The sequence below is a fragment of the Monodelphis domestica genome, chromosome 8, assembly GCF_027887165.1.
Source record: "Monodelphis domestica isolate mMonDom1 chromosome 8, mMonDom1.pri, whole genome shotgun sequence".
NCBI lineage: Eukaryota > Metazoa > Chordata > Mammalia > Didelphimorphia > Didelphidae > Monodelphis > Monodelphis domestica.
The window spans coordinates 238,477,471-238,489,709 of NC_077234.1; the positions used below are offsets into that span (position 1 = coordinate 238,477,471).

Sequence of the window (12,239 nt, forward strand, 5' to 3'; positions counted from 1 at the left end):
CGATTAAACAGAGCAAGTGGAAATTATTGAGTAAAAAAACAACAACGTGCACGGAAAAGTAGAGAACACATTTTAATATCTCCTAAAGTAGGACCGAAATAAGATTAAAACAGTTTTTTGGATATTTTTGAATCTTAAAAATTTATCTATAGCCATCATATATGGAGAAATATATAATATAACTTCCTCTGTACATAAACATACACACGCAGAGACAGAATTGAGAGATAATGAGAGAAAGGAGGAAAGGGAAGCAGAGGGGGAAGGGGGAGAGAGAGGAAGAGAGAGGCAAGGGAGAGATAGGAGGGAGAGAAAGAGAAAGAGAGGGAAGAGAAAGAGAGAGGAGGCAGAGGGGGAGGGAGGGAGAGAGAGAGGAGAGAGGGAAGGAGAGACACCAGGAGATGGGGAGAGACAGGGGAAAGAGGAGAAGAGAAAGAAAGAGTGAGAGAGAGACATACATGTACATACTCACTATCTCAAACCAGGAAAGATGGGTAATGTAGAAACCTAAACAGTTTTGAGTTTAGCTTAAGACTCTTGAACTCAGTTGATCCTAACCAGCATCCGGGACTACAGGTGTGTCCTACCACAACTGACTATTGTTAATATTTTGTTAGGAAAGAAAAATAAGGAAGAATTTTTGACTTGTTGGAACAGAGAAGTTATTAACTTAATTCTATTAAAGTCCAGGTAAACATACCTTCCTGTAATTTTTAGGGGCAGAGTTAACTGAATGTCAGTAGAACGCATTGCTTGGAATATGAGCAGAACTCTCTTGAGACATCCCCGCGGTGTATCTTTATTTTTCAGCCCTAAGACCACACTTTTGACCCTAATATGATATAAATTGCTCACTCTCAGTCAATTATTGAATATTTTTGCTCTATTAAACTGTGCCCTGACATGAATGGTCCTCATCCCCCAGGAATTTATAATCTAAGGAACGGTATTCCTTATAAAGTGCTGTGGCCCGAGAAAGCTATTTTTGATTAATTACAATTTTAGTTATCTTATTTGTAGAAAAGTGGATTTATGTATAAATTGCCGAAATGAATCATTTTTATGTTGAGTCTCTGATTCCATCTTCGTTTTTCTGATTCTTTCAGCTCCTTATGAAGCTAGACAAGTTGCCCTTCAACAGGAGGGTCCCACAGCAGGTAGCCATGGATCCAAGCCCCCACGACTGCAGGCTTCTCTTATTCGGGTAATTATTGTTCGGTAGTGTGATCATCATCGTTCTAACTTATTTGTGTAGCATTTCTCTCACAACAGCCCTTGGAGGGAGTTAGTAGGTTATTCCTCCTTTATAGATAAGGAAAGAGGGTCACTTTGTCAAGCTCGCATGACTCGGGTCCCTGTCAGAGAGGAATGGGTCAGCGCTCTGTCTGTAAGTATAGGGATCTCCCCGTTAGAGCATGTTCCATAAGACTGACGAAGGGAGAAAGCAGTGCCCTCTAGGATGCAGAAAAGTGACCCGTTAGCTCACTCTTGGCAAATGATTACAGATGAGACATCTACCATGTAACTAGCTAATCGTTACTTGTTCCTTTGATTGCCTCTTCAGTATGTACATTTCGGTCTTCTGCCATATACTCCCAACAGTGCCAGGCTCATTCTTGGCTCCAAGCCCATACGTACGCCATCTTCCCTGTTGAGGATGCCCTTCTTTTTCCTTCTTATCCAAAGCCTACCAATCATTCTGGACCCAGATCCAATTGCTTCCCTCCCATGACTCCTTCCCCCTATCTTTCTGGCCTATACATATCTCCTTTGGCACTTGTGATTTTCATACTTATTTAAATTCTGCATTGCATTGGTACAGAATTATTTCATGGATATTTCTTGTTCTCCCAAGTAGACTTTAAATTTTTGGACATAACTAATGTGAGAATTTATTTTTCTTGGATAAGCATGTTTATTATAATTTATTACATATTTATAACAAATCATTTGTAGTATATCATTGTCATATATTATATTTTATGTTATACATTACATATCGCATTATATTGTATATTAAAGTTAAATTATATTAAAATTATATATTAAAAATTAATGGTAACCAAAAAACTTTTATAAGGCAGAGATTTTAAAACTTTTGGATTTTATTCATTGCTTAGCTTTATGCTACCTAGCCCAGTGCCTGGCTTGTAATAGTTACTTAATAAAAACCTGTCGGTTTAACTTGAAATACATTACATAAGTCAGCACTTTAGACTATGTCACTCTCCTGTTTAGGAATCTTCAGTAGCTCCCTATAGCCTTCAAGAATAAAATACAAATTCCTTATCTTGACATGGCAGGCTTCACTCTACTTTTCCATTGTTGTTCAGTCATTTCAGTCATGTACAATTCTTCATGACCTTATGGAGTTTTCTTGACCAAAATATGAGAATGGTTTGCTATTTCCTTATGTAGCTCATTTTAAAGATGAGGAAACTGAGGCAAACAGGGTAAAGATACTTGTCCAAAGTCACACAGCTAGAAAGTGTCCATCCCTTCCTGTAGCTGATGCACAATTCCACTGGGTTTTACATGCTGTCACTATACTTTTGTGTAGTCTTTCGGTCCCACTTTATTCTTCCTTTTAACTCTTAGAATTCTTAGCTTTCTTCATGACTCAAATCATCTTTTTTTCTAATTTAGTTTAATTTTATTGGTAGGTCTGCTTTCCCTCCCTCCCTTTACCCCTTTCTCCAACTGAGAAAGAAAAATAAACCTGTATAGTCAAGCAAAACAAATTCCTGCATCTGCCATTTCCAAAAAATAAAAAGCCACCATCTGTGTTGAGCTCATCTCCTCTCATATATGATGACACTAGACAGCCTGTTTTGTTATGAGTCCTTTGGAATTGTGGGTGGTCTTTGTGTTGTTCAGAGTTGCCAAATCTTTCAAAGTTTTTTTGTTTCTATGATATTATTATTTTCTAAAGCATTCTCCTGGTTCTGCTCATTTCACTTTGCATTAATTCATACAGATCTGTCTAGGTTTCTCCAAAGCCATCACCATTGTTTCTTACAGCACAGTAGTATTCCATTGTATTCATATACCACAACCTGTTTGACCATTACCCCAAAGATGGGTTTCCTCTTGGTTTTAAGTTTTTTACAATAATGAAAAAGTGATACTCTAAATTATGTGTGTACATGTGAGTCTTTCTCTCTTTCCCTGATTGCTTTGAATTACCACTAGTAGTATCAGTGGGTCAAAGGGTATGCACAATTTAATTGCTTTTTCACATAGTTCCACATTGATTTCCAGAATGGTTGGATCAGTTCATAGTTCTACCAACAGTGCATTCATGTACTGTTTTTCCACAGCCCTTCCATAATTTGTCATTTTTCTTTTTCTTTTTTTGGTCAACTTTGCCAATCTGATAGATATGAAACAACCTAGAAGTTGTTTTGATTTTCATTTCTCTAATTATTAGTGATTTAGAGCATTAAGAAATATGGCTATTGGGGTAGCTAGGGGACTCAGTAGATGGAGAGTTAGGTCTGAAGATGGGAGGTGTTAGGTTCAAATTTGGCTTCAGATACTTCCCAGCTATGTGACCCTGGACAAGTTACTTAACAACACTTGCCTAGACCTTGTCACACTTCTGCCTTGGAACTGATCCTCAACATTGATTCCAAGTGAGAAGATGAGGATTGAAAAAAGATGCAGTTATTGAAAATGTGTAATTCTTTCTTTGAAAACTGCCTATTTATTTCTTTTGATTTTTCTCAGTTGGGGCAGGACACAGTTCAGAGTTCACCCAAAAAAAAAAAAAAAAGGGCTTTCCTGTTCCCTCTAGTGAGTAATGTACGCTTACTTGCTAAACTATTATTTATTTACATTTTACATTGAACACATAATATGTTGAAAGAGAAGATCTTTGAGAGCAGGGTCTGATTTTTTCCTTTTTGGTCTTTATGCTCTTATAATACCTAGCACAATGCTTTGGAAGAATATTGATTCATTTTTTTGTGCATATAGTAGGTACTGAATCATTACTAGTTGAATTACTTCATTTATGAGTTCCTCAGTGTGGGCATGCTTTCCACAAGTGAAACTCATCCATGTCTTATCCTGTGTGATTCTTGTCTTTATCTCAGTGATTTGAGACCTTCTGATAGGTCTTTTTATATTTCATGCATATGGTTTGTTTCCTCTGGCACAGAATCAATTTATTGGTTATTGATTCGATATCTCACTTTTAATGTACTCACAAGTGAAGGGACAGAATGGAAAGAGTTGATTGAAGACTTGAATTTAATCTTGCTTCATTCAAATTTAGGGTTAAGGTTAATGATTAGGGTTATGGTAAGGTTTTAGTATTAGGATTATGGTTTAATGGTTAGGGTTAGAGTTAGGCTTAGGGTCAGGCTTAGAATTTGGGTTATAGTCAGGGTTAGGATTTGGGTTAGGGTTTAGGGTTAGGGTTAGGGTTAGGCTAAAGTTTTAGGGTTTATGGTTACAATCTAAGGATTAGATTAGGATTTAGGTTTAGGCTTAGGGTCAGGTTTAGGATTTGGGTTAGGACTAAGATTTAGGGTTAGGATCAGTGTTAGGATTTGGGTTATGGTTACAGTCAGGATTAGGATTTGGATTAGGGTTTAGGGTTAGGGTTAGGGTAAAGTTTTAGGGTTTATGGTTACAATCTAAGGATTAGATTAGGATTTAGGTTTAGGCTTAAGGTAAGGTTTAGGATTTTGGTTTGGGTAAAGTTTTAGGGGTTAGGGTTAGGGTTAGCTATTTGACTCTGGGTAAGCCATTTAACCTTGCTTGGCCTCATTTTCTTCATATGTAACATGAGGATAATCATAGTACATACTCCACAGGTCTATGAGACAAGAAAAGCAAAGATAATTTTGTAAAGTAATGCTTGCTGCTGTTCTAATAGTGTGATTTTTTTACTCCCTTTTCTGTCACTTCACTAGTGATAAGGAAGCATTTAGGGGGGCCACACACAAACTATCATTTTGTGTTTTTATCTGTTTTGTTGTTTGCAGGGACCAAAGCAAAAATTACTCACCCAATGTTTAGCCTGCTATCAATGAACCTCTCCAGACTCTCATGCCTATAGACAGTCTGTTGTGGGCCTGATGGTTGGAGCCTTTCCAACTTAGTAGAGCTTGCTAGAACTCTTATTTCATTGATTTAACCAAGTTTCTGTACTTTCCATTGTGCAGCATTGCAGTAAAGCCCTCCTCCCCTTTCCCCAAGGGGTAAGATCTTAATCTCATCCTGACACAATTCAAACACAAATTGGAAGGCATGCTGGTTTTTGTTTAGGGTACTTTGTACTCTTGGGGCTAGTATTGAATATGGTATTTAGCTGAGAGAGGGAGAGATGGAGAGGGACTGGAAGGCAGAGAGAGACAGAGAGACAGAGGCAGAGGCATAGACACAGAGACAGAGACAGAGACGGATAGGCAGAGATACAGAGAGAGACAGAGAGACAGAGAGACCCAGAGAGACCAAGAGAAACACACACAGAGAGAGATTTCAGTTCTTTAGATAGTGTTCTCTCACTCGCCATTAATGCCCTAAGAGATGCTTGGTGGTGATCACCCCTTCAAATTTGTGTCTCTCTTCCCACAACTCTGAATCTTTTGTTTTTCTGATATGTGATACATGAGAAACTCCAAGTAGGCAGATAGAAGAAAATCAACAAATAACAGCCTTAAAGGAGATAAAAACATTTAATCTGAAAACCAAATAAGAAGGGACCATAATGAATGAGCAGACAATTATATGCACATCTTATTGAAATGGTATTTAAATATGCCTGAATATGACTTCCCAAAAAAATCTTTTGTGGAGAGTATTCTTTTAAGACTTCATAACGGGGGACAGCTAGGTAGGCCAGTGGATAGAGAGCCAGGACTAAAGATGGGAGGTCCTGGGTTCATATTGTAAGGGGTAAATTTAGGATTTTTTGACTGAAATATAAATTTAGTTGGTCACCAGGGATTAATTCAAATCCCAATAAAAATACTCAAGTCAGTTTGGGAATTTTATGGTGATTTAATTAATATAGAGGGAAGGAATTAAGAAGAAGAGAGAGGGAAAAGGGTATTAGATTTCTCTGGCCTAGACTGAGCCAAAAGGCCTCCTAGGAGGATGGAGTTTTAGGAAAGGTAAAGGAAAAAGGAATCAGCCTAAATCAGAACTTCTAAAGAATGGTCTGAGTAGGGTGGAATGGTTTTGAAATTCATACTGTGTGACCCTGGGCAAGTCACTTGACCCCCATTGCCTAGCCCTTACCATTATTCTGCCTTGGAACCAATATATAGTATTGATTTGAAGATGGAAGGTAAGGGCTTTAAAAAAAAGTTCATAATGTAGGAGAATTAAGGCAAAGGAAAATGTATGACTGAGATCTTCATCTATACAAATATAAGTATAAAATATAATTGATCCTCATGTATTATAAAGTATATAATATATAAAATAATACATGTAAAATATATAAAATGTTTCAAAAGTATATATAATACATATAATATAAAAGTTTCAATATTTACAGAAATATAGACTATATATGCATGTATATTTACAGAAAAAATAAATTTACATCAATAAATGCTGAACATGATATTTTATGTGTTTTTCTTTTTTCTTGTCTAGCATAGAAAGGAGAGTTCCATTGAGAAGATATAGTTTAGATTTAAGCTAGAGGAACTGGAAAAATGAGCCAGTATGCTCTCTGTTTTTAAAATCTTTTCTCTACGCTTGGCTGTATCTCAGTTTCAGAGCTTATTTCATCTAATCCCTTGAGTTCTACTTTAGTAGGCAATAGTCAAGACTGGTGCTTGGGAGATGGGGGTGAGGGTAGTATGTAGGAGAGTATAAATCTAATTTTACTTATAGAAGGACCTTTAATATCAAAGATGTTTATACCATAATGGTTTGATGATAGGCCAACCCTGACTATAGACCACATGCCAAAAATGAGGGGATATATTACATTATTTTCATCTCTTTGAAAAGGGAACATATCATGTTAATATATACAATTCTCAGGCATTTGTGACTCTTGGTGACCCTATTTGGGGGTTTCTTGGCAAAGATACTGGAGTGGTTTGCTATTTCCTTCTCCAGCTTGTTTTCCAAATGAGGAATGGAAGCAAACAGGGTTGGGTGACTTGCCTAAGATCACACGGCTAGTTGAGTGTCTGAGGCGAGATATGAGCTCAGGAAGGTGAGTCTTCCTGACTGCAGGTCCAGTCCTTTCTATCCACTCTACCATCTTGCCACTCTCAAAATAGGTCGTTTTTCAGTGATGTTCCACTCTGCCCCCTAGCTGTCCCCAATATACAGAACACCAATTCATCATTAATATATTATGAAGGGAAATCTTTACATGTTTTTATGTTTTTACATGTTTGCACATAGTTTTATACACACACATGGACACACACCTCCAAGTATTCAGACTTATTTGAAGAACACTGATTATAGACTACATACGAGTTTTATACAACCCTCTTGGGTTTATAAATATTTTATATGTATGTTATATAAATATATAAACCCATTTGAGTTTATATTTAGACCGGGAGGGCATTTGAGAGGCAGATATGATCCAGGGGAGCAAAAAGTGAAAGCATGTTCTAGAATATTCTCTGGAATCTCCTCCCTTCAGTAAGTTTGGGCTCGGGGCTTGTAAAGGAAGGAAGCACAGTGAAGTTTAAATGAGACCAAGTTGTGACGCTTTCATCTTCATTGTTGAAGTGTTCACCTACTCTAATGGGTGGGCTGCCTTTTAAAGCCTGCCAAGTGGATTTGGCAGAATTCTGTGTCTCCGAAAGGAAAATGCTACCTGGTTCAGTCATGTAGGTGCCCCTGGTTTAAAAGCACTCATCTGGGAAAGAAAAATGTATTGCTTTTCTTTTTAATTTCATTTTGTCTTCATTTTATTTCAGTAACAAACTTACATATACGTTTTCCAAAGTTTCATCATTCCTATTATCTCCCTTTCTTCTTCCTCCCCCTGTCCTGGAGTTGATGAGCAATTCAATCTGGATGATACATGTATTGTCACTCAAAGCATAAGAAAAATGTATTCCTAAAGTGATTTTTAAAAATACATGTTTGATGATAAAATGTTTTTGAGTACAGATGAAGCTATTATATTATATTATATTATATTATATTATATTATATTATATTATATTATATTATATTATATTATATTATATTATATTATATTATATTATATTATATTGTATTGTATTGTATTGTATTGTATTGTATTGTATTATATTATATTATATTATATTATGTCATGTCATGTCATGTCATGTCATATTATGTTATATTATGTTATGTTATGTTATATTATATTATATTATATTATATTATATTATATTATATTATATTATATTATATTATATTATATTATATTATATTATATTATATTATATTATATTACATTACATTATATTATATTATATTATATTATATTACATTATATTATATTATATTATATTACATTATATTATATTATATTATATTATATTACATTATATTACATTATATTATGTCATGTCATGTCATGTTATGTTATATTATGTTATATTATATTAAGCTATTATAGATTGAGACCAATAAGGTCCAGGATGTGTGCTAATCTACCATCAGAGGTGGTGGCAATTCCTCATCTCCTTTGGTTGTGTCTGACTCTTTGTGTTTCCATTGGGGGTTTTCTTGACAGATATATGAGTAGTTTGTCATTTTTTTCTCCAGCTCATTTTATAGATGAAGAAACTGAGACAAACAGGGTAAAGTGACTTGCCCAGGGTCACCCAGCTAGGAAGACTTTGATGGAGGATGTGACCTTATGTCTTCCTGGCTTGAGGACCCTGGAATGGGCCACCTAACTGCCCTTGTCTTCTTACTTCCTATTTTTAATCACTCTACATGTCCAACCTTGTTGCCTGTGTAGAAGTAAGTTTGCCACTAATAGCAGAGGGACAGTGGTGGTGAAGAGTCTTGGCCAGAGGGGTAGCATTAGCAGGGATAGAACGCTCCTGTGTCAGGTGCATGTGTATGAACTGGGATACCCTTAGGTTCTATGGCAGTGATTCTAAAGCTGGGATCCAAGGATCTATGGATAGAATTCGGGGGATGTATGAATTTGGAAGGAGAAAAATCCCTACATCTTTTTTTCACTAACTTCAAATAGAAGTTTATCATTTTCTTCAGTTATGAATGGAAAAAGAATTCTCAGAAGGACTTGAGAGACTTCATGAGATTGCCAGTGGGATCCATGACAAGAAAGTTAAAAACTCTTGCTCTGAGTCCTCATGGCAGAAGAGAACACCTACTAGATTAGATATGGTTTTGGTTTATTTAAGTTTTGGATCAGTTTACATTTTTTCTTTTGTTTAGATTTTAGTTTAGTTAAACAAAAGATGAATAGATATGAAATATGAAGCATGGGAAAGGATATTTGAGAGAGTTTTGAGAAGGAAGTGAAAGTCTTTCAACCTGGGGCAATGTAATCCACTGAGAGTCAGACTGAGAGAGAAATCCTGGGTTCAAATTTGGCCTCAGATACTTCTCAGATGTGTGACCCTGGGTGAGTCACTTAATCTCCATTGCCTAGTCCTTACAGTTCTTCTGCCTTGGATTCAATTGATTCCAAGATGGAAGAGAAGGACTAAAAATAAAAAGGTCTTCAGCCTCCCTTCATCTGTTATGGAAGCCCGTTACATTGTCCTCCTTCACTATTTATTAGATTACCCTATTTGCCCAGGTTATGAGTTCAAATCCAGCCTCAGACATTAGTTTTGGAACCCGATTTGCCTCAGTCCCTCATCTGTAAAATAAGCTGGAGAAAGAAATGCAAACTACTCTGGTATCTTTGCCAAGAAAACCACAAATGGAGTCACGAAGAGTTGGATATGACCGAAATGCCAGAACAACAACAAAAGTTTCTTCAGGGCTTTACTGAGCACTGCACAGAACAGGTTATGCCACAGGATGTGACCTTCTGCTTCTGCACAGGTCTATGAGAGTGATCAAGGAATGAATGACGGGGAAGTGGAATAATATCATCATTATTGATGTCTTTCTCACCGAGAGGATTTTGGCAAAAACGGCAAACTGTTAAACCTAATGGCCTCTTTTTGGGGCAATTCTGTTCTCAGAGTGAAGAAACCTGAAGTTTAATAACTACCCAGGCTGGATCGATGAATTGTTGGTAACGAAATCCTTTGTTGCCCTGGGAAAAATGGAAGAGTCACTTTCTTAGCTTGTTGATTTTGATGAGGAATGCTGGATTTACTGATCTGTTTGTGAATGGAAACATGATCTCATAAGCAGACTACCAAGCATGTGATGTTACCACCTAAGAGCTTATTTCCTCCACTGATGCCAGGGGAGCGTTGACAGATGAAAAACATCATTTTGAGGGAACCGTTCCCCACGTTCTCTCTTCTCCTTTTTCTTCTCATTCTTGTCCCTATTTAATTTTCCCACTTTTTCCTACTTAATTACCTTTGATACTTTTCTTTTCCTTCATATTTTCCTCCTTTTAAACATTATCCCCTGCCAGTGCCTCCGGCTTCTGGGTGGAACTCTGGAGCATTGCTCAGTTCTAGCTAAAACTATTCATGCCTAAAGAAATAATTGAGTACCCATAAGCCTTCCTGAGCAAAAGGAGATTAAGATTAGATTGTCTTAAAGGGAAAAGCTGAAGCTTTGGGAAGAAGGAGTTTTTGTTAGGCTGGAGAAACAAAATCATTAGGGATTGGAGATTGTAGCTGACAGAAGGAGAGGAGATTCTCAGAATAGGTGTTAGGCATGAGTGCTCTGGAAGACAGCTGGTGCTGGGAGACTGACAATGAAGCAATTGCACTGTAGAGGAAACCTGGAAGACAAGACAACACAGGGATTGAGTAGAGAAGAAGAGATAACCAGGGAAGGACGGACAGACACATTTCAAGGGGGAGGATTATTTATTGTGGCATCTCATTTAGACTGTGACTTTCTTTTTTAAAAGATTTTTATTAACATTTTATCTTTATTTAGACCTTTAATTTTTTTTACATGTCAAAACAATTTTTAACATGTCATTCATTAAACATTTTTTTGAGTTCCAAATTCTCTTCCTCTCTCTCTCACTGAGATGGCAGGAAATTTGACATAGGCTCTCCATGTGCAGTCATGCAAAACATATTTCCATATTAGTCATGTTGTAAAAGAAAACACTGACCATGAAAAAATCACCCATGAAAAATAAAGTAAAAAATAATATGCTTCAGTTTGTAGATTCAGACTCCAAATCAGTTCTTTCTCTGTAGCCTTGAAAAAAACAAATAAACCTTATTTTCCATCTTAAAATCAGTATTGTGCATTGATGTTCTAAGGCAGAAAGAGCAGTAAAGGCAAGGCAGTAGGGGGTAAATGATTTGCCTCAGGTCACACAGCTAGGAAGTGCCTGAGACTAGATTTGAACCCAGACCTCCTGTCTCTAGACCTGGCTCTCTATCCACTGAGCTGCCTAATCCATTTCTATTTTAATTTGACAACATTCAACCAAATGACCTCTCTAGTCACTACTAGCTATAGAGCTATAGCTATGGTTCTAGGTGTTGAACTCAGTCCACCGTACCACCTACCTGCCTCATCCAAGTGGATCGCATTTTCATCACGAGTCCTTTGAAAGTGTCTTGTATCTTTGTGCTGCTGAGAAAAGCTAAGTAATTCACAGTTGATCATTGTACAATATTATTGTTGCTGTGTACAACTTCATTTTTATGTCGAGTCTTTGTTGTTTTTTCCTTTTTTTTTGGTCAAAGAACTTTTTGGTACGCTCCTAGAGTAAGCCACTGTTAATGCTTGTTGGTTGTACTAGAGTATTGTAGGGGCCTTTTCTCTGTTTTGTGGGATGCTGGGAAATTCAGGCCCTTTTTCCAGAGTGAGGCAAGCGTTTAGTGGTTTAGGGATATAGTGAAGTGCTGTCCTCAAATGCGAGTTTACTGTTCTCTTTCCATTGGTTCCTAGTTTGTATCATGGCAATTATAGATTCAGAACTCAGACTTTCTGGGCGGCTTGTCCAACTGCTTAATTTTTATCAGTGAAGAAACTTAAGCCCAGAGAGAGGAGATCTTGCTCAAGGTCACAAAGCTATCAAAAAGCAGGAATCACTCCAGTGGTTTGATTCCAAATCCATTTCTCCTGCTATTGAACCAATTCTTAAGACCCTTTCTTTTGAATTAGGATTGAATTGCAGAAAGAAATTT

The 12,239-nt window shown here is 36.8% G+C and overlaps 1 protein-coding gene across 28 annotated transcripts in view; it reads left to right on the forward strand.

Annotated features, from left to right (window-relative positions):
- REPS2 (RALBP1 associated Eps domain containing 2) overlaps positions 1-12,239 on the forward strand; it is a 257,690-nt gene that overhangs the window by 122,005 nt on the left and 123,446 nt on the right. For all 28 annotated transcript variants that reach the window (XM_056808623.1, XM_056808621.1, XM_056808622.1 and 25 more), the window contains one exon: positions 1,107-1,204. In XM_056808623.1, coding sequence (XP_056664601.1) covers positions 1,107-1,204 — 98 coding nt within the window. The remainder of the gene's footprint in view (positions 1-1,106; positions 1,205-12,239) is intronic.